Source organism: Pteronotus mesoamericanus, unplaced genomic scaffold, assembly GCF_021234165.1.
Source record: "Pteronotus mesoamericanus isolate MK-2021 breed Mesoamerican mustached bat unplaced genomic scaffold, CSHL_Meso_final scaffold_85, whole genome shotgun sequence".
NCBI lineage: Eukaryota > Metazoa > Chordata > Mammalia > Chiroptera > Mormoopidae > Pteronotus > Pteronotus mesoamericanus.
The window spans coordinates 6,276,349-6,300,361 of NW_026555329.1; the positions used below are offsets into that span (position 1 = coordinate 6,276,349).

At 37.0% G+C, this 24,013-nt stretch overlaps 1 protein-coding gene across 1 annotated transcript in view; it reads right to left on the reverse strand.

Moving 5' to 3' along the window:
- Window positions 1-16,921: 16,921 nt before the first annotated feature.
- SP4 (Sp4 transcription factor) overlaps window positions 16,922-24,013 on the reverse strand; it is a 70,038-nt gene continuing 62,946 nt past the window's right edge. The window contains exon 6 of the mRNA XM_054564428.1: window positions 16,922-20,257. Within this exon, the coding sequence (XP_054420403.1) occupies window positions 20,010-20,257 (248 nt within the window). The 3' untranslated portion in view covers window positions 16,922-20,009. The remainder of the gene's footprint in view (window positions 20,258-24,013) is intronic.

Sequence of the window (24,013 nt, forward strand, 5' to 3'; positions counted from 1 at the left end):
GTACAAACTCTTTGAGGAGGCTGTGGGCAAAGACTTGAAAGAGAAGAAATTCCTATTGGAAACTGAGAGAAGAGAGATTCCTGCTATGTAGCAGCAAATTGCTTAACAGTAGTGATAAAAAGTAGAGAATAGACCTAAAGAACGGAGAGATCTGGCTAAGGTTGGGGGACATGGAGCAATGCTGGTTAAAGGGTACAAACTTCCAGTTAGAAGATCAGTAAGTTCTGCAGGTCTAACGTATAGCACAGTGATGAGGGTTAACCATATTATATACTTGAAAGTTACTTAGAGAGATCTTAAATGATCACTACACCAAAAAACAAAACAGGAGACTTCAAGATGGCAGAGGAGTGAATGGAAGTTACACTGACCTCCTCCCAGGACCAATCTGGAATTACAACTAAATTGTGGAAAAATCACCTGGAACAAACAACTGAACAATAGCAAGAGGAGCCTTAAAACCTCAGACAGACAGAGGAATCAACTTTAGCACAACCTAACTGGTAAGGAGTGCGGTAGAGACTTGAGAAGGCAGGTGGGGCTCCCACGGGTGGCAGCTCCAGAGGGATATATTTAAACAGCCAATTGGAACCCCCTGAGAATAGTAGTGTCTGAACCATAGGTAGGGATTTCCACACTCTACAGCACCAGAGCCCAAAAAGTATACAAATAATAGCCAGCTTCAGAAAGCAGCAGGGTTGCGCTCTGTCAGAGACAGGGTGCTGGAGACGCAAAGAGCCATTTAAAGAGCCAAAGCATGAATTTTCATTTTCAGCTACTTACCCTGGTCTCCAGCAAAGTTGGGGGGCAGAGTGGGCTGGAGCTGCCTGAGGAGAGACTGGGGAATGAGGCTTTGGAGAGAGAATGGAGAGAACAGCCAGTGGGATCCTGGTGCTGACTCATCCCCCATATGGCAGCAGCCATCTTGCTCAGGCAGACCACTCCCCTGAGCAGCAGAAGCACGTGAGGACACAACAGCCCCGCCCCCAGGAGGCTCTGTCCTGGTCTGGTGGTGCACAAGCCTGACTGCTGAGTACAGAGTGACTAGATTAATAACTGAAGGAGACAGCCACAGGCAGTATATTCCTGGGAGTCTCAAAAAGACAGCCTAAGGTCAGACGGGGTCAAGAGCTGACATCGTCAGAGGCAGATCCAGAAAGAAAAAACAGTGGTCTCCTGCCATAGAAGTTCACACCACAAATTCAGGAAGTCAAGACAGATCCATTTAAGAAGCAGAAGCAAAAAAAGAAGAGTCTCACAAATAATGGAAAGACAAAGAAATACCTCCCAATATAAGGGAAAGGAGGAATCCACAGAAAGAGAACTAAATGAAGTAGAGGCAAGTAAATTATCAGATATTGAGTTCAAAACAATTGTTCTAAGGAAGCTCAATGAGCTCAGTGAGCTCAAAGAGAATTATGAGAAACTACAGGGAAACTACAAGGAACTTACTGCAAACTATATCAACATGAAAAAGGACATAAAACTATCAACAAGAGGCAAAAGGAAATGAAGAATGTAATTTCTGAATTGAAGAACACAGCAGAAAGAATCAAAAACAGGCTAGATGAAACAGAGGATAGAATCAGTGAGCTGGAGGACAAGGTAGAAAAAAGCTCCCAGAAAGAGCAAGAAAATGAAAAAAGACTCAAAAAGAATGAAGAGGCATTTAGGGAAATGCAGGGCAAACTGAAACGTAATAATATCCATATAATAGGGATACCAGAAGGAGAAGAAAAGAGACAAGGGACTACTGTCCCTGTTTGAAAAAGTAATGATGGAAAACTTTCCTAATTTGAGGAGTGAAAAAGTCAAATAAGTCCAGGAAGTATGGAGGGTCCAATTCAAGAGGAACCCAATGAGGCCCACTCCAAGACACATCATAATTAAAATGGCAAATATCAAAGACAAAGAGAGAATCCTATAAGCAGCAAAGGAGAAAGAGGTAGTAACATACAAGGGAGCCCTGATAAGGCTAGCAGCTGACTTCTCAACAGAAACACTACAAGCCAGAAGGAAATGGCAAGAAATATTCCAAGTAATGAAAAGCAAAGGGCTGCAACCAAGACTGCTCTACCTAGCAAGGCTCTCAATTAAAATGGAAGGCAAAATAAGGAATTTTCCAGACAAAAGAAGGCTTAAAAAATACACCTTCACCAAACCAGCACTGCAAGATATGCTAAAGGGACTGGTTTAAGAAGATGAAGATAAAGAGTGAGAAAGAGAGGAACACAGGTACAAAGGGAAAAAATGAATAAGTACCTATCAGTAATAACTTTAAATGTAAATGGATTAAATGCTCCAATAAAAAAATATAGGGTAGCTGAATGGATAAGAACATGACCCCCACATATGCTGCCTACAAGAGACCCACCTCAGGACAAAAGACCTACACAGACTGAAAGTAAAGGGATGGAAAAAAATATTCCAAGCAAATGGACAGGAAAAAAAAAGCAGGGATAGGAATACTTATATCAGACAAACTAGGTTTCAAAACAAAGGCCATAAAAAAGAGACCCAGAAGGACACATTATAATACTCAAAGGAAGAATCCATCAAGAAGACATAAACATTGTAAACCTATATGCACCCAACATAGGAGCACCCAAATATGTAAGGAAAATCTTGGAGGACTTCAAGAAAGATATAGACAGCAATACACTGAAAGTAGGGGATTTTAACACCCCACTGTCAAAAATGGATAGATCTTGCAAACAAAACATCAACAAGGATACTGTTGAATTGAATAATGCATTAAATCAAATGGATTTAACTGACATATATAGAACCTTTCATCTCAAAGAAGCAAAATACACATTCTTTTCAAATGCACATGGAACATTTTCAGATAGACTACATGATAGGACACAAAACAAGCCTTGACGAACTCAAGGAAATTGAAACCATAACAGGCATTTTCTTGGACCACAGGAGTTTGAAACTAGAAACCAACCTCAAGGAAAAATAACCTCAGAAACATTCAAACTCATGGAGACTGAATAGCATGCTATTAAACAATGAATGGGTTATAATGAGATCAAAGAAGAGATCAAAAAGTTTCTGGAAACAATTGAAAATGAACACACAACAGTCTAAAACCTATGGGACAGAGCAAAGGCAGTCCTGAGAGGGAAGTTCATAGCAATACAGGCCTACCTTAAAAAGATAGAAACATTTCAAATAAACGACTTAACCCTCCAGCTTCAAGAACTGGAGAAACAACAACAAAGCCCAGAGTGAATAGAAGGAAGGAAATAAGACCAGAGTAGAAGTGAATGACACAGAGACTAAAGGACCAGTTCAAAGGATCAACAAATCAGGCATCTGGTTCTTTGAAAAGATAAAATCAAGTCTTTAAGCAGACTCATCAAGAAAAAATGGGAGAGGACCCAAATAAATAATATCAGAAATGAAAGAGGAGAAATAACAACTGATACCACAGAAATACAAAGGATTTTAAGAAATTACTATGAACAATTATATGCCAGGAAATTAGAAAACCTTGATGAAATGGGCAAATTTCTAGAAAAATATAACTTTCGCACACTGAATTAAGAAGTAGCAGAAAGCCTGAACAGGTGGCAACAGCTGGCAAAATTGAAGGAGTAATCAAAAAACTCCTGGCACACAAAAGCCCTGGACCGGACGGTTTCACAGGAGAATGTAACAAAACATTTAAGGAAAAGCTAACCTTTGTCCTTCTCAGACTATTCAAAAAAATTCAAAAAGAGGGAAGACTCCCAAACTCTTTTTATGAGGCCAGCATCATACTAATCCCAAAACCAGATAAAGACACAACAAAGAAAACTATAGGCCAATATCACTGATGAACATAAACACTAAAATCCTTAACAAAATATTGGCAAATCACATCCAACAATACATTAAAAAGATCATCCACCATGATCAAGTGGGATTCATCCCAGGGATGCAAGGACGGTTCAATATTCGCAAATCAACAAACGTAATACGTTACATAAACAAAAGGAAAGACAAAAACCACATGACCATATCAATAGATGCAGAAAAAGCATTTGATATGGTACAGCATCCATTTATGATAAATCACTAAGTTAAGTGGGAATAAAGGGGGCATCCTCAACCTAATAAAGTCCATATATGAAGAACCTACAGCCAATGTCATACTCAACAGGCAAAAACTAAAAGCTTTCCCACTAAGATCGGGAACAATACAAGATTGTCCACTTTTACCACTTCTATTCAACACAGTATTGGAAGTCCTAGCCACAGCGATCAGACAAGAAAAAGAAATAAAAGGCATCCAAATTGGAAAGGAGGAAGTAAAACTTTCATTGTTTGCAGATTACATGATAGCATACATAGAGAACCACATAGGCACCACCAAAAAAACTACTCAACCTAATAAGTGAATTTGGCAAAAGAGCAGGCTACAAAGTCAATATTCTGAAATTGGAAGGCATTTTTGTACACCAACCATGAAATATCAGAATCAGAAATCAGGAAAGAAATCCCATTTTCTATAGCAAGAAGAAAAATAAAGTACCTAAGAATAAACGTAACCAAGGAGGTAAAAGACCTATACACAGAAAACTATACAACACTGAAGAAAGAAGTTAAGGAAGACATAAATAAATGGAAGCATATGCAGTGTTCGTGGACTGGAAGACTTAACATCATCAAAATGTCCATACTACCCAAAGCAATTTACTGATTTGATGCAATCCCTATTAAAATACCAATGATGCATTTCACAGATATAGAACAAACATTTCAAAAATTTATTTGGAACCATAAACAACCCCAAATAGCCACAGCAATTTTGAGAAAGAAGAACGAAGTAGGAGGGATCACAATACCTGACATCAAACTATATCACAAGGCCACTGTAATCAAAACAGTCTGGTACTGGCATAAGAACAGACACATAGATCAATGGAACAGAATAGAGAGCCCAGAAATAAAGCCATGTCTCTATGGTCAATTAATATTTGACAAAGGGGGCAGACACATAAAATGGAATAAAAATAGCCTCTTCAACAAATGGTTTCGGGAGAGCTGGACAGCTACATGCAAAAAATTGAAATTCCACCACCAACTTACACCATACACAAAAATAAACTCAAAATGGATAAAAGACAAATATAAGTTGCAACACCATAAAAGTCCTAGAGGAAAACATAGGCAGGAAACTCTCAGATATCCCATACAGCATTATTTTCACTGATATGTCCCATACAGCAAGGGATATAAAGGAAAGAATAAATAAATGGGACTTAATCAAAATAAGAAGCTTATGCACAGCTGAAGAAAATACCAGCAAAATGAAAAGGGAACCAGCCACATGGGAAAATGTATTTGCCAATGATCCCTTGGACAGGGGTTTGATCTCCAAAATATATAAAGAACTCACACGACTCCACTCCAGGAAGGCAAACAATCCAATTAAAAAATGGGCAAACGACCTGAACAGACACTTCTCCAAGGAGGACATAAACAGGGCCCAGATACATATGAAAGGATGCTCATCATTGCTAGCCATCAAAGAAATGCAAATTAAAACCACAGTGAGATACCACTTCACACTGGTCAGAATGACCATCATAAACAAATAAACAAATGACAAGTGCTGGTCATTTCTTGTGGAGAAAAGGGAACCCTAGTACACTGTTGGTGGGAATGCAGACTGGTAGAGCCACTGTGGAAAACAGTTTGAAATTTCCTCAAAAAGCTAAAAATGGAACTGCTGTTTGACCCAGCAATTCCACTGCTGGGATTATACCCTGAGAATCCCAAAACACCAACTCAAAAGAACCTATGCACCCCAATGTTCATAGCAGCACAATTTATAATAGCCAAGTGCTGGAAGCAACCTAAGTGTCCATCAGTAAATGAGTGGATCAAAAAGCTATGGTACATTTACACAATGGAATACTACACAGCAGAAAAAAGGAAAGAAAGGGCTACTACCCTTTGCTACAGCATAGATAGAACTGGAGAGCATTATGCTAAGTAAAATAAGCCAGGGAGTGAAAGACAAATACTATACAATCTCACCTATAAGTGGAACCTAATCAATAAAACAAACAAGCAAGAAAAATATAACCAGCAACATCGAAAGAAAAAACAATCCAACAGTAACGAGAGGGATGAAGGGAGGGGGGCAATGGGGAAAAGAAGAGGAAGGATCAAATCACAGAACATGTATAAAGGACCCGTGGACAAAGCCAAAGTGGGGAAGGGTTGAGAGTGGGAGGTTGTGGTGGGTGGGGCAGGGGAAAGGGGTGGTGGGAAAATGGAGAGAAACATATTTAAACAATAAAAAAATTAAAATAAAAAAACAAAACAAAAAGGTAATTGTGTGAGGCCATGAAGGTGTTAATTTTATAAATCATTTCATAGTATATATGTGCATCTTACCATCACATCATACACCTTAAATTTACACAATGTTATTCATCAATTAATGTTGTTCATCAATGTTATTCATCTCAATAAAGCAGGAAAAAAACATTTTTCTATGGTACCTAAGCTCGGTAAGGAGGTGAGTGTGAGGATCTTAAGGGGCAGTAAAAAGGTAACAGAGTCAATGGATTCTGATGCTGAGAGAAGTTAACTAACTTGCCTAAAGTGAGGTAAATATTCATTCTCTCCCCTGGGAAAGTAGGATGAATTCAGACTCAGCCTTCGGGACCAACCTCACTTGTAAGAGTAGCAGATTATTTCCATCAAAAGCCTCTACAAAAAGCTTCCTCTACTGTTCCCTGTGCCTAAAACCCTCAACAACTTGCTCCAATCACACAATAAATCTGTGCAGGTAAATGATCCAACTTCACAACTCTTTTCAAATTTGATGACCAGAGTATTCAAAAGAGTAGGAAGAGCCTACTGTAATAAAGGAGAAAAGAGTGCCCTGAGGAGAAGAGCAAAGGGCAGCAGCAGTGGAAACGGAAGATAATTTAGCATTGTTACTCCACCACAGAGAACAAGTCTGAGAGGAGGCTTTGCTCTCAGCGACACTTAACAGAAAACCCAGTGAAGAGGGGCGTGCACCGAAGACATTTATAACCTCACACGGCAAGTCTGGCTGTAGCGAAGTCATGAGTTGGGGTGAATTCAATGACTCAGGGATGAGACTGTCGTTCACCTCTCTTTTCTGTGGTCTCCAACAGTTCAGGCCTATTCATGGTTGCTAAAGGGCAATTACTCTTTCTAGCACTTCACGCAGTTGAGAATGTTTGGAGGCAAGGAAAGGGAACAGGTTCATTTTTCAGTGAAGAAAACTTCCCAAAACCTTCCGGAAGACTTCCCCTTACCTGTCATGCCCTGGCTCAACCTGGCCTTTGTCAAGGGAAACGAGACCCCCCTAGGTTAGCTTAACTGAATCAGATCCTGCGCCAGCCTCCTCTTAGGGACATGGCCACTAGGAGGAGCCCGAGCAAACGCTGGGTTCTGTCAGTGAAAAGAAGCGGGGGGAGGGGCGGGAAGCGTCCATTTAAAAGTATTGGAAGTGTTTTTTTTTCTCAGGTGTCCCCAATGCATATAACATCATGAGACATATCACGTTAAACTCTCATGATTTCCCATGAATTACAAGACTTTATTACTTTTTTAAGAAAGTGCGGCTAAACATTAAAGGGACTTTATTCTTGGAGAAGCCCTTGACTGCCATCAACTTAAGGATTTGAAAGGAGAAAAAGAAAAGACAGGGTAAAGCTGAGAAAAACATGTGATTTGAGGAATTTTGGTATCTGAGTTTTCAGTTATGAAGACACGGAGACAAGTGGGTGAAGGGCAAGTATTAGGGAGGCATCAGATATGTCACAAGGGTCAGCAGAGGAGGTGACATGCCTGTGAAGGCACATATATGCAAATCACAGGAAGAAATCATCTCATAAGGTCAAAACCACTCAAAACAGACATAAAACAACAGTTAAGTTATATTTTCTTTCCATTGTTGGTTTTGATTTTTTTTTAAAGGGTCTTAAAGCACCTTTGCAGAGAATAAACATGAATTTAAAAATTAAATGGGGAAATGCAGTAGAAAAACTAATAGATTTGCAGGAAGCCATAACTTTGTAATGCAGGGTGGGGCACAAGTAGGTTTACAGTTATTCGTATGGAAACTAATACAATAATTAGTAAATACAAGAATAAATTGTTTCGCGTTCTCACAACTGTAAACTTACTCTTGCACCACCCTGCATTTAGAGAGAAAATACTGAGTTGCACTGGAAATGGCTGACAAAAGCCAGCAAGCGAGCAAGCAGCAACCGCAAGACTCTCAGGAGAGGAAATCTTCACCCAGTACTCGGTGCTGTCTCTTCCTGTTCAAGTCTAATGCACTCTGCTTTGCATTGTAGTTACTTGTGCAGTTTTCTCATGTTTCCTTATTGGTAACTAAGCCAGTTGAAGGCAGGCGCTATAAGAGACCGTGCGTTTTTGTTTTTTGTTTTTTTTATCCCCTGCAGGATCTAGCATAGATCCCCTAGCAATATTTTTGTTCGAATATTTGTTGAATTGAAAAAAGGTCCTTCTTAAAAATAAAAAATCCCAGAAAGGGAAGGACTTCTGTGACCCAATAAATTTTAGTCAGGGAAAGAGAGCCTCTGAAGGGAGAAGGGAAAAATATTGAATACATCTATAAAAAGAGACTAATTAAATTGCAGGTGATCAGAACAAGAAAGAACTTTATTTTTAGGAGCACTAGTTACAGAGAAGAGATTTAGAGATTAAATACATTCATTGAAAGATTATAAAAGGGAATTAAGTTGCGGAGGGTAAAAGCACAATCATTTCTGAATCTTTCCTAAATCCTATTATTATTTCTATTCCTGTTTGTTAAACCTATCCTTGCGATGAGAAATGGAGAGCAAGCCCAGAGAAAGTGCTCAGAGTTGGGCACAGGTGGGAAGTATGTGAAACTTAGAGATCCCTCCCAGAGTGAAGGCATCATCCATGTATGTCATTAAGGCTTACATTTGTCTAGTGCTCAACAGGTTACAAAGCCCTTTCGTGTATGGTAGCTTATTTAGTGGAGAGAGATATTTGAGGATAGCAGTGTACTTAAGTCAGGTAGATCTCCTATTTTATTTTATATTTATGTTATCTATTACACCTTTTATATTTACGTTATTACATCTTCTTTTATTTGCATTATAACTAATTGTAACGTTGTAAAAATTTCTTTCTAAACCAGTAAGCACTATTTGCATTCGTTGCTTTTCTATCTAAATATTTATTTGTATGCCTAACATGCTGATAGTGAATTGTTCCATGATATAGAATATTCCCACATCTCCAAGGATTAGTATGTCCCCTTTTATGCCCCCATCCTGCCAGCACCGAGAGGCCCCCACCACTTTCCCAGCATTTCCAGCCCCTTGCAAAGAGGGCGTGCCTTTTTGTGACACAGTAGGCTTGCCGGGGCTGGGAAAGCCTGGGGTTAATGAAGCATTCCTTCAGATCACACCGCCGGTCTTTTCCGACAGCCACCCAGGCCCTTCACTCCCCCGGTAAACAGAGGACACAAACACAGCAATCCCCCGTGCACCTCAGTAGTTTTGTCATGAATGGTCGACAAAACTAGAATTGGCAAGATCAAAGTCTTGGCAAAGAAAAGAGGGTTGATGGAAGGAGAAGGGAAATAGTAAACATACCTTAAAGAGTATTTCATTGAGTCTCTGCTGCATATTTTTTATCATCTCTGATACTGGGGTGTGTCTAACATTTGTGGTCTGCTGAGAGGCATGCCCATTGCAGCTATTACTGCCCGTACATCTGTAGCAAAACTGGCAGAATAGGAAGTCATTGTCATGGAGGGGAATTCCTGGAGATAAAAGTACAGCATTCATTTAAGAAATGCTCTTAAGGGCACAGATGACATTGTTTGAAAGTGAAAACTCCTGGCGTATTAGTTAACTCTTGCTGTGTAACAAATAACTTCCAAAACTTAGCAGCTTAAAACAATTTGTTAGCTCACAGAGCTCCTGTTAGTCAAAAACCTGGCAGGGGCTTAGCTGAGTGCTCTGCTTCAGAGTCTCTCATGAGGTTGAAGGTAAGGTAGGGTCTGGGGCTATAGTCACCTGAATGCTTGACTGGGCTGGAAGATCCACTCTAAGTTTGCTCAGGTGGCGTTGTCCAGAGGCCTCAGTCCCTCACCATGTGGCCTGTATAGAGGGTTGGTACCACATGGCAGCTCATGTCCCCTGAATAATCCAAGAGAACTAAGGAAGTCTTAGAGATTTTTTTATGCTCTAGGCTCTGATGTCACACTGTTCCATCCATTCCACTCTATTCTGTTCATTAGAGGTAAGTCACTAAATCCAGACACAAGGGAATGGGACTTAGGCTACACCTATAGAAGGCAGGAGTGTTGAACAATTTATGGACAGTTCTAAAACCATCACCCTTGGGCAAAAGCATGATTGAAAAGTTAGTCACTGAATATAGACTATTTCATTTATATTTTTAATGTATGTACAGGAATGGTACATGAGAAAATATCTGCCTAAGTAAGTCTAATACAGCTCTATCATAAGTGCAAACTTCTAAGTGATATTAAAGCTTTGCGTTGTAGTGCAATTGGCAGTGTTTTTCTAGTGCTATATAAATGAACATATATAAAAGAATTGGTCACACATTAGACGGAATTAATACAGTTAACAGGCTTTTAAAAATCAAAGAAAACAAAGTTTAGGAAGCAGTCACCTTTGATGATGTAACAAGCCAGCTGTAATAGTTAACCCTTTCTATCTGGCACCAGGGATGGGGTGGGGGTGTGCGAAGTGGAGGTGGAGGGGCTTTGGAACCTTCCTCCATTGCTATGCCTAGCATCTCTTCCTATTGATGGATGCTATGCTGTGTCCATTATAAAATATTGGGTTGGCCCAAAAGTTTTTTTTTTTGTAAGATGGCTCTAGTAGCGCTTAGTCATCTTTAACCTCATTTGAAACAATTTTGTTAGCTTGTATTGTGACAGCTGATATATCAGTGTGCATTTAAAAAAAGAACATCAAAATTGGTGAATTTTTGTATAGCCATTTTAATATTGAAGATGGAAGAAAATATGCAACATTTTTGGCATATTATCCTTTATTATTTCAAGAAAGGTAAAAACGCAAATGAAACGCAAAACGAGATTTGTACCATGTATGGAGAAGGTGCTGTGACTGATCCCACGTGCCAAAAGTGGTCTGCAAAGTTTCGTGCTGGAGATTTCTCCCTGGACGATGCTCCACAGTCGGGTAGACCAGTTGATGTTGATAGCAATCAAATCGAGACACTAATTGAGAACAATCAATGTTATACCATGCAGGAGATAGATGACATACTCAAAACATCCAAATCAATGTTATTGCTGAGCATGAAAAATGTTTTATTTTACAGAAAAAGTCACACGAACTTTTTGGCCAACCCAGTATCTTCACAGTCACCCCTGTATCTGTGATAATGAGAACCAATAATTACTTTAACATTCTTTTCCTAAAGGGGAATGAACTGAACTTGGAACAGACTGATTAACCCAGTTTGATACCTATGTCTAAAGTTTGATTGGTTGTTGTAGATTCTGAGAACAAAGCACTGTCCTCTGGATTCACAAGCCAGATATATTTTAGGCCAACTTACAGCTCAGCTACAAAAGAAAATTAAAGCATGAGAGCTGATTTTTTAAAGATCATAATTACTCTGGAAGTACTCTGAATAACACCAGAGTTAAAAGACATCATATATTTTTCTTAATAAGAGACATATATACTTAAATCATAAATCTGATCATTATTTCCATTAGAACAAAATATATAAACTGAAGACAAATCTTTTATTTGAATATATTCTCTGGTGATTATCACCTCTTTTCTCATAGCATGAATTCTTTAGATAATTTGTCAAGGCCGTAAATTCAAATAAGGATAATATTTAATAGAAAATTAATATTTTATAAACAAAGTAACGCTTTTCCTAAAAATACATCTTGTATCTGCAAAGTGATCAATGTAATAAAATCCTTTAAATACGTTTGCCCTTTTCTTTTCCTTTTATTTTTTCCATCACCATTTATCCCTATACCCCTTCCACCGCCACCTCCCCCTCCCCTTGCACACTGTTGTCTGTTTTTTCTTTTTTTGCTCAATCCATCCAACTCTCCCCCCATTCTTTTCCTTTTTTTTTTTTAATGTCAAAGTCTACATTCACAATTGGACACAAGGATAAAAGTGCTCCCAGTTACTTATTAAATTGGTGGACATACAGACATAGAAAAGCATTCCCAGTATTCTGAAAAACAAACAAGAAACAAATAAAGAAGGGAGACTTTATCCAAAGGACCTCAAATCCTGTTCTAGTCATGATTAACTTCATAAAAGTGAGAATTAAAAGATTACATATCATCATCAGAATAGGGTTTAATTTTCTAACAATGTTATCTTTCTGTTCACATAACTATAGAACGTGAGAGGGAGCAACTACAGTACAAAACCAGAATAAGCTATAAATTCTGACTTACCAACTGTAATTAGAAATATATGACACTTCATCAAGCACACACCATGCACATTTCACATCTACTTATATGAACAAGTGAGTTAAAATATAACAAAATGAAAGCTTCCAAAACATAGTTAAGGTAAAGTTGTAACCATCTACAATATTCCTGATTTGAGTCAGAACCTTTTGTCAGTGAGCTTCTTGTTTACCTTTAAATTATTTCCCTTGCAGCAGTTTTCGAACTAGCCAGGTTGACCAAACCCTCGGAGATCCTGACGGCTGGCCTTCACACAGCACCATGAATTACTGCTGTATTTAATTCCAACATAAAATTATACAAGCTAGAAACGATTTTACCAGCAGCAAATATAACTTTATTATGGCTTCTACATCTCAAAAATAATACTACTATCAATAAAATATTTATTAAACCACATTTCACAGCAGGATAATAAATAACACAATTTAAGCCAAGCCAACCATCCAGAAAGGCGTGATTCAAAGACTAATGGGTGTTTGAGACAACTGCTGAAGTTTAATTTCCTCCTCTTCCCTGTAATTTGCTTTTGTCTGATCTTCGCTCCCAGGGTCTGACTTCTTGGCTGACTCTGACTTGAAACCTGTTCATCTTAACTTGGCCCAACGCGATCTTAGCCTTGGCTCCTGTAACTGCATGTTTAATACACTCCTGCCTCTGCAAGTGCCAGCCAGCCACGGCAGTGGGGCAGGGGGATCTGTAAGAAATCGAGGAATGCAGAGAGGCAGGGTTACTGCAGAGATGAGAACAGCATCCCTTGTGCCGGAGTCTGGCATACGAAAGGTGCTCAATAAATGTACTGACAGACCGAGAAACAGGATCTCTAAAGGCAAGCTTGCAAACAAAAGGGTCGAGCCAGACTAAGAAGAGGATGCTTGGAAGCCAAGGTAAGATGGGTAAATGGACAAGCAGGCTGGCAGTGGAGAGCAGATTGAGCCTGAGGTGCCTTGAAGTCTGGCAGGGCACTAAGCCAGTTTGGCTGTTTTGTTTGTTTGTATCCTAATTCCACAAAGAATCTGAAAAGCTAAGTGAAAGTAGCTCAGAGCTCATAAATGTAGAGCATCCTATTATTCTTTTCTGAGCCAAGTCTGAGAGGAAGTTGTCTAGGATAAGAAAACCTTTGTACACCAAACTGGACATTTCCTTTTTGTGGCTGCCATTTGGTAGGAGGCTAAAAGCACAAGTACTCTCGGCCTGTAAGCGCTAGTCCGTTTAGTTAATAACCATCTCTATACACAGGGAAGGATTTTAAATGTAGAAAGTTCTCTACACACACATCCGCAAAGAAAGTTACTGAACACCAGCAACCTTGTTTTCACTAACTGGTTTGCTTTGTCCATGGATTTGGTTGTCATCACTCTGAGGTAGGCAAACAGCAGTCGGAATTAACATTTCAAAATTAGGAAATAACTAAGATTTGAGACTTGAATTCTGGTTGGCATTAGGAAAAGATAATCATCATATACTTCTGAGACAAAACTCCCCAGACTAGCTCAGATAGGCAGATAGTTTGAGAAAAACACAGTTGAATCAAGAAATCCCTACTGAAATGTCTCCCTTCCTTATTGGCTATTGAGAATTAACCTTTCAACATACTCTTGCCTTTTTTCAAAGCACTTCAGCACTGGGGCGGCGGGGCACATCCTCCACCTTTTGGGTTAATTTATAATTAACAATAACTTCTATTGAACATTATTGTCAGGGGCCTGACGGTTATCTTATTTGATCCTCTTAACAGTCCTATGAAATATTACCCCCATGTACCAAATGAGAAAAAGAGGGCATAGAAAGGTAAATTTGCCCAAGGTTGTGCAGTTAGTAAGGGGCCAAACCACACTCCTCTGTTGGTGATCTGCCACAGCTCTTCCTGGGGAGAGGGAACTCTGCACTGAGTAGGACTTGGCACCACAATGGCCAAGGAGTGTACCATACAGCGTGCAGGATGCAGCTGTACCACTGCCTCTCACCTCTCTCAAGACTGCTGACCTACTTTTAGCCCCCTCTAGGCTGTTGTACTGCAGCCATGGTCCTGCCTTGGACTCCTCCCTTGTGGATTCCTCTCCTCCCAGCATCCCCTTGGATTCTGATACACAATGCTTGTTCCTCACCTCATGTTGCTCAGACATCACCTGTCGAGCTTTCCTGAGCACTTCTCACCATCTTGGTCCTACCCGTCCTCCCTTGCCCTTTCCACTTTCCGGTAAGTGTGAACTCAGGGAATTTTCTTATTCTCGTCTATCTCTGAGACCTGGTACAAAGTACATAATAATTTGTTCCATGAGTGGAGAATCAAACTAACAAACTAGTCTTTCCTATCGTTCCTATTGTTAAGTCCTGTAGCAAATTAATGTCCAGAAATAGGGCTGGATAAAAATGTAGTTTTATGGAGACTATTGGCACAAATCTTTATATAGAATTTATCATAGGCCATGTGTGCACATTTGGGCCTATCTGTAATTTCCTGTGATTTCTTTCAGCAGCTTCAAAAACAAATTTTGAAGTTTAAACTGCCTAATCCAACCCAAATGTTATATTGCTATATACCTAAAATGTTACACATAGCATATATATTATCTATATATACTTAATTCTATTTAAATATAGGGAACAAAAAACTCAAGTTTCCACTGAACAAAATTTTAAACACTGCCAGTTATACAAAGGAATTAATTAATTAGGGGGAAACAAAGTTATTCCTTCCTTGAAAACAATTATGGTAAAATATTTTGTTTCTATGGAACATTTCAAATATAAAGTCACACAAAATTTTCGTTGACCATGTCTTTTTTCCCGGTTGACCTCACTAGGGAATGTACAATGCACATTTTTTTCCCTCTTATATACATGAATACTTGGAGTACTTATTAGTACTCTGAAATCTAATAACCCCATTAATTGGAATTTTTTTCTTCCAGTAAAAATTATCCTAGCATTTAACAAATATTACCTTAGACAAAAATAAAGGTTTACAAGGTTTACCTTCCTCTTTCCCTCCCTCCTTCTTAAACTCCTTGGTACTTGAATTACTCTCAGGTGTCCAAAAATCATTTCAAGTGCTACTAAGAGGAACACAGCCTAAGGCCTATATTAATTAGCAAATCTTTAAAGAACAACGCGTCTTAAGAATCCTGCTACACAATTATAAGTTGGTTTTGTGTATATCAAACAGCTATTACTTCTTGAGCAGTAAATACAGTACTACATGATCCAGGTGTATTTTATCAAGTACTTCACATTTCTCGCCTACCTGCAGTCTCTACGCCCCTTTAAAGCATCTGAACTTTTAAATAAAAATAGCAAACAAGCTGTAGTATTTCCTGATTTATCTTTACGAACAGCATTGTAAACCACACTTCATTCATTGTATTACAGTATTGCTCCTAGCACAGCTTCCACTTTCCTATGCGAATGATTTTGTCAACAATCCCTGATAAAACAAAAAGCATTGCTTTTATGTTCTCCTTGACTGAGTCTTATTCATGGTTACGTGGTTCCTGGAGTTCCAAGAATCGAACTGATTTTACTATACTTAAAAAAAAAAACCCACCAAAATGTTACCTTCCTAATTGCATTATTCCCATTCTTTTATACAGTATCATCTTGATACTTCCAAATATAGGTTTTTCAGGTAATTAAAATATACATCTTCAGTTTTCACACACCTTTTGAAAAAACTCCTTCTTGGTCTTGTTCGGCAGTAGCACACGGTTACACAGACTCTTCTGCATCTTCGTCTTCGGGCCAGTGTACTTTCCCTGATGCCTGACAGCGCCCCCCCCCTCCCTTGGCTGTGTCTAATCTAGCCTGGGGCCTGGAAATCTGATTTAACCGAAGTTGTTACAATAACGTAGTCATAGTCATACGTCAGCAAGCTTCTTCATGTGGTTTTCAGGGCTCTCCCAGGAGGAAAAGACAAAAGCTTTTGCTTATAGACTTTTGTGGCATCTCTGTGGCATACCTTGCTTCTCAGTGTTTCTGTGATCTTAAATTATATTTTAACTATTGTTTTTAGCTCTTCCTACAACTTCCTAACATTTATTGCTTAAAAACATTTAGGTAAAAAAAGTCCCTAAATCAAATTTTAATTTCCATAAATGTCTAGAGCAATGGCTACAAATTAACATGAAAATGCATTGGTGTTCTTTGGCAGTCTGTTCAGAGAAATGGTGACCAGATCTTAATACCAGGAATTATCCAGAGTTGCCAATACATTTTCTACTGAGAAACATTTACTTTCCATTGTTCGTTGTGATAAGAAGGTTGATAGTTCAAAAAATTTATTGCTGCTTTACAGTATACATAATTAAATGAAGAAACATGTTAAACTCAAGGGAATTTTTATAGGTTACTTGCAATTGTTATTGCAGGCAACAACTTGTACATGATTTTATTTCCAAATCCACAAAAAACAAATTTTATACAAATCAGCACTGTAAAAATGTCAATTACAGCCCCGGAGGCTTTGCTGGCAGAATAATTGTCTAAATTCTAGGATATGGGAAACAGGATTTTTTTCTGAATTCATCTTTTTTTTCCATTTTCTTTTTTTACAAAAAAAATTTACAAGTGAAATGTTACTACAAAACTTTTTATAAGGAATTTTTGCAAAACATTTACATTTTACCATCGACTATTTCTGTTTTAAAATCATTATGTAGATTTAATACCCTATGCTGCACATCAATTTATGTGGGATGACAACTTAGTGACATGCATAAAAAAACACCACAAGGCATTAAAATGAAGACTTAAATACAAATATTGTTGCAATAAAACAGTTATAAAATTGAAAAATAGGACCTAAACATCATGCTTATCTAAGTTTGACAAATTAACTTTTTCTCCTAGATTACACACTTTTATTACTGCTCTCATGAGAGTGTGATAAATAATGACTTAACATCAAGTTCTAATGTAATCAGCAACACATACACAAACCTAACCAAAGAAAGTATACTGTAAGAAAAAACTATTCTAACACTGGAGTTCTACCATGATAAATACATAGCTTTGCACTGATAATTACAATAAAAAAAAAGTTTTATAACAGTGGCAAAGGGAATGAACAGTGAAATGCCATTAAACAAGACTCTACTGCACATCTGTGCCCTAATACTTATAACAGCTATATCCCACTGAGTCAAATAAAGGACATTGAAATTTACGATTCTTGTAAGACAGAAAAGTGGATTCAGAATGGTATGCAGAACAGACTGTCAAAATATTTCTAATTTCAGTGGTGAAATGCGCACCTGCTAACACAAATTAATATATTTTATATGCTATAAAGCTATCCAGATTCAGTCTGTTAAATTTATAATAGGCCTCATTGTTGATTAAAAAATAATTTCCATTTCTGAAGAGCATACACAGGTATGCATTAAAACTGGTTCATGGAATAATGGTGCAGAGAGCTCATACTTGGTATTTTCAACAACAAAAAGTGTCACTCTGAGAAAACATGATTCAAACATTAAGAAAGTTTCTTTGCATAAAAAAATTTATAGCACTGATTGTGTAGCATAATGATAGATAAAATATATATTTGATGTTTCAGCTCCTATATAATAAAATTAAAATTAACACTACCAAATGCTCCTCTGTACCAAACAAAACAAACAGATTCTGATGTTTTAAAGCCAGATACATCAGTTGTTAAGAGTACATTAAATAAAATATACAAAACAATTTACAAAATCCAACTAAAATTTAAAGACTTTGTTACAAGTCTACAAAAGCTTTAAGAAACTTGAAATTTATAACCACAGTGTAAAAATTTTTTTTCCTTTAATCTCAAAGCTTTTTTATACAAACTGAAAGCACAAAAGACCTTCAGTTTTATATAACGCTACAAAGGGCTGGCCTAAAGTGTACACAGTGTAAACAGTGATCATTACAGTATTTCTCCTTCATCAAAAATACAAGAAATATCACAATTTTGGAAGAGAATTTGCATGAGTAGTACTTTTCCTGAAATAATAGAGAATGCACAAGAAAACATGTACCTATATTCAAACAGTCCCCGAACTAAGGATGTTAATAAAATAAACCAAGCAGTTAACACCTTTAGTTTTCAAACGGTCAATTCCAATTCCATTACAATTCTAAGTAAATACATTTTTAAAATATGAAATATCTTACTAATATTTAAGCTACTGATATAATCCAAACATTTTTCATATTAAACTTTTGGCCATCTTTCCTATAAGACCCTTGCATAAACAATGAAGTACATTTTTCTTTAATCACTTATTCAACTAAAAATTATTCTGACTTTTAAAAAATAATTTTTGCTTCATAATATTATACCTGTTACACATTTGTTAGGTTGTCTTTTTAGGGAAAATTCAGTTACTGGCATAACCTAAAGACATTACTGTGTTATAAATTCTTAATCAGCCTTCCAACACAGTACTAGATATAAAATGGGATTGGCTAATTTTTAGTAGAGAGGAAAATGGAAATTATAGTGTAGTTACAAGATAATTTTCTGCTGGCCTTAAAAAAGTGTGATAATTCTTTCTTTGGCTACCAAGTCAAAGCATAAAGAATTTTGCGCATTGTCAACATAACTCATATTTACAGAATATGAAACTACAGATTGATTTATACTCTATGCAAATATTTCCAATATAAACATTTAAAATGAATTTTGTGGTACAACCCAGAGTTAGGAATATAATCAATCCTAACTTCAAAACCTTACATATGTTAAGTTACCTCATTTTATTTTTTCTGAAGCTATTATGAGTTTTGTTTTAACCATTCCCCCCACCCCCCATATTTTCCTAAGGTTTCAATCTAAAATTTAACCTAAGGTTTAGCTCTAAGTTCCTCTTGTGTCTCCAAATGGAGAAAGTCATTAAACATCACTGATTGTCTGCATACACACTACTATAATGTAGTGGTAATAAAGATCTGAGATGCATCTCAGATTACTTTTTTGGAACTTACCTAATTCAACTGTTGAAGAATTTCTAAAATTTAGAAAAGACGGCCAAAACTATTTTCAGTTGATTTTCCAAAAATCAAGCTAAGGAAATAAAGTATTGTCCCTATCATCAGTTAACTATCTTGTTTTCTGTGCTATAGAAAAAAAATCCATATAAATTATTACCGACTGAATTTATAACAAAGTATTTCAAAGAAAACAAGTCCAATTAAGGTCCAGCCTGCAAACTACTGAGGTCTGTCTTTCTAAACATGTTAACACATGATGTTAAGAGAGGGGAAGATTCAGTTTAAACATGTGACACATTTCCAAATAACTAAAACTTATAGTATGGAGGAAATACTTTCTATCTGTTTCCAGTACATCAGTTTGCTGTTTTGTATTTTCAAAATTTCAACATTTCACATGTTGACTCAAAACCTTGGAATACTTAAAGCAGCCAAGAATGAAAACATGATTTCCTACTCTGTAATCCACTTGACCAGCCCATTTCCAGATTTTCAAAGGTGTGTAAACTTAAGTGCAGCACTAGAGGTCTCTGTTATAAATAACTCTTCAGAATTCTTCCATGTTGGCTGAAACATTGGGAGTTGCTGGGTTTGAATCTTGAGAAATGGCTGCAACTGTGACAATTCTTGGGGAGCCAAGCACCTCTGTAACAGATGAGTCCAGTTCTCCCGAGGTAACAATGGCAAGAGCTGTCCCACCACCTTTCTTATTCTGGTGCGTTTTGACATGTTTGGAGAGATGATCGCTCCGCATAAACCTTTTAGAACATTCTGGGCATTCAAATCTCTTTTCACCTAAACAGAAAAATAATAAATAAATAGTAATTCACTTTACTTAAATGGAATTATAACTTTAAATAATTTCTCTTCTGGTCATACTACACTTCTGTTTAACTTTAGACTACTTGCAAAATACCTTGTTTTTACTTTAAAATGCTAATGAACAAGCAGTGCAGTTACAGAAGAACCAGCCTGTGATTGGGAATAAAAGACCCAAGTTAAAGTCCTGGTTTTGCTAAGAACTGGAAGTAAAAGCTGAAGCAAGTAAAATAACCACTCTGGGCTTCAGTTTCCCCATCTATAAAATAAGACAGTTTCTAACAGACGATCCCAAAAATCTCTTCCAGGTATTATAATATATGTAATGTTCAAGGCCCATGTCTACTCTTCCTTAAAAACTATTGTCTAAGTTTTGGTTATAATGCCTAAAGGCATGAAAATATCTTGGAGCTATTTCAAATAAAATTAGTTAATAATTAAATAGTGTATTGAGTTTCCTCAAGGCAAAAATGGGTGTCAGGCAAATACTTAATTTCAACTCATAAGAGTTTTTAGGTCTCAAAGACTAGGACTGTCAGGTTCTGGAATACAAAATGATCCTTAAAAATGTTCTCTTTAATATATGATAGTTCGATGGGAACTATCTACTTCTATATTATGGAACAAAAACGAACTAAATGTTAACAAAGGAAAAAAAGCTATTTCAATGTTGTGAATAACAGATAGGACACATAAAAAATTGGTTAATTGGTATATTGTGATATTCATGATGGAGCAACTACTATTTTCAGTCCTTCCTTCTAAAATTGTTAATTAAGGGAGTGAAAGGTTTTCTCAGTCTGACAGCAGAACTTGGGTAATAAAGTTCAGCTGACTTCTTTACTTGCCCCTACTGTTGACTTACCCACAGAAAATCTATAGGTTCAACTTTGTCCATGTCAGATATTTTCCCCTCTTCTACATGTGTTTGCTTTTATTTATTTATTTTTAAATTGCATTTGCAGTATCTCGTTGAACTTTTTTTCTTTTTCAGTCTTGAAAAATTAAATAAAAGGATAAATAGTTTATACAAAATTCTCAAAGACATTAAAAATAAAAGCAGTTAAGCTTTAAGGTAAAGTGACTTGCATTTATGAATGCTGACACCTAGACAAGGATGAAAAGCACTTAAGGGTTTACTTTTAGATCAATTTTGAACTCCCTTACCTTTCAAGTTTCCCATTTGCTTTCAAAAGAAAAATTCTCTACAAATTTTAAAGCTGAAAAGAATCTTAAAGATATTATTTTACACTTCCACTTTATTGATGGGTAAGTTGAGGCTCCAGAAATTAAACTGCTTGGGAATCATACAACTTTTTAATATCAGAGCAAGATTCAAGGCACCCAATTTCTAGTTTGGGCTTTTTATGCTACATCACCACAGTGCAACTGGAGGCCACTGTTCTTCTATAGCAACAATGGCCACGAATAATCAGAAAGAAATCAGGTGGTGGTGGCCTGACGGCACAGTATCATCCAGTAAGCACTAAATCAACTGGGTGATCGACCTGCAGAGTGGCTGTCTAATAAATATTTGTTAGCTGTGATGTTCACGAACTCAGTCATTTCTCAACAAATACTTGTAGAACACTTGTAATATGCCAGGAGCTGGGAATACAGAAATGAACAAGTGAGAATCTCTGACTTTGAGAAGTTTCCATGATCTGAGACAGTCGTTTGCAACCACGTGGAGCTATGGTTAATAAGCTTCAATTAAGAAAGAAATTCCCACCTGCTCCATAATGAATGGTAAGATAACTGGGAAATGACGGTGACATGGTTTGTATGTGGACTCTCAAGTCTGTCAGCTACTAAGTGGTATGGGTGTCCAATTAATTTCAAGCAATGAAATTTGGCTAGAATCTCAAAATAAGTAAATTATGTTGTTCCATTAAACTATCAGTAGGGAAATGACATTTTAGTTTAGTATCCTTTTTCATAGAGAAGTATGTTTTCTGTGGTGTTGGACAATTTTTAAACCTCCTACTCTTAGCGAACATTATCATTATACTTTATCTCAAGGATGTAAGGAGCTCTTCTTGTACTAATTACACATGCTGCAGTATCTTTTTAATTATTTTATAATTATTCTTAGTAGGTTAATATTTTTGGTAATTAACGCAATTATCAAAACTGTTGATACTAGTTCACTGGTGGTGTGAAGAATAGCCCCCCAAATACGCTCATGCACTAATCTCTAGAATTTGTGAGTATGTTTTATTACATGGCAAAAAGAATGTCAGCTAAAGTCACAGGGGTTGACATAGGAAGATTATTCCGAAAATAGCTAGGTGAGCCCAATCTAATCACATGAGCTCTTAAAAGTAGAGTGCTTCCCCTAGCTGGAGTCAGAGAGATGCAGCAGAAGAAATCAGACAGATCAGAAGCTGAGAGGGGACCCGACCTGCTGTTGGTGGAGGGGACCACATGGAAGGACAAGAAGGAATGTTAGAAGTCCCCACAACAAAAACACCAGTTCCCAGCTGACAGCCAGCGAGGAAACAGGGACCTGCATCCCACAACAACAAAAGCTGAATTTGGTTGACAGTGTGAATGATTTTGGAAGCAAATTCTTTCCCAGAGCCTTTGGTAATGAATACAGCCCAGCTGACACCTTGCTTTCAACTTCGTAAACTGCAAAGCACACCCAGGCTGAGCTTACTTCAACTTTTGACTTAAACAAACTGTGATGAAATAAATCTGTGTGGTAAGAAAATAATCCCATTTACTATTCCAAGAAAAAAACAGTACCTAAGAATAAATTTAACCAAGGAGGTAAAAGAACTGTACTCAGAAAATGATAGGACACTGAGGAAAGAAACTGAGAAAGAACTGGAAGCATATACCATGTTCACAGATTGGAAGAATTAACATCATTAAAATATCCCTACTACCTGAAGCAATCTATAAATTTAATGCAATTCCTATTTAAACACCAATGGGATATTTCACAGACCTAGAACAAATATTCCAGAAATCTATAAGGTACCAAAAAAGATCCTGAATAGCCTCAGCAATCTTGAAAAAGAACAAAGCTGGAGGATCACAATACCTGATATCAAACCTGTAAGGCTACTGTAATCAATAATCCTTGTGGTTTTAGGCTGCTAAACTGGTGGTAGTTTTCTATGGCAGCAACACTAATAACTAAAAAAACTAATAGTTATATATACCCTTGGAAAAATTAAAGCCTAATAAGAAAATAAATTATTGCTGATATATCGCTCAAGATCTTTGAAATACCTTTACTGTCACAAAGTATGTCAAGAACAAATTAAAAATTTTATTTCTCTAAGACAGTGATTTTCAACCTGTATGCCAAGGCACTCTGGTGTGGCACAAAAATTTTTAAAACATGCAATACCTAACTATTTAGTCAGAGGCACTGGCCTCTTTTCCCTGAGATGGTTAAAAAAAAAAAAAAAAAAAAAAAAGACAACAGCCAACACAGTAGCTATCCAGCGTGAATGAAATCAAAATTATACCTTTTTTTTTTTTGGTCAGATTGGCCAAAAAAAAAATTTTTGGTGTGTTCCAGAATTTTAGTAATTTGTTTATGTGTACCATTAAGAAGAAAAAGGTTGAAAACTGCTGCTCTAAGAAAATTTCAAAAACATAACCTAAACAATTCTGGTTTAATAAACTGACTACAGAAAAAAATTTTTTGCTTCTTTGTCTAGATTAAGAGAATGTCATGCTGTATTACACAATTATTAAAATATAGTAGAGCCC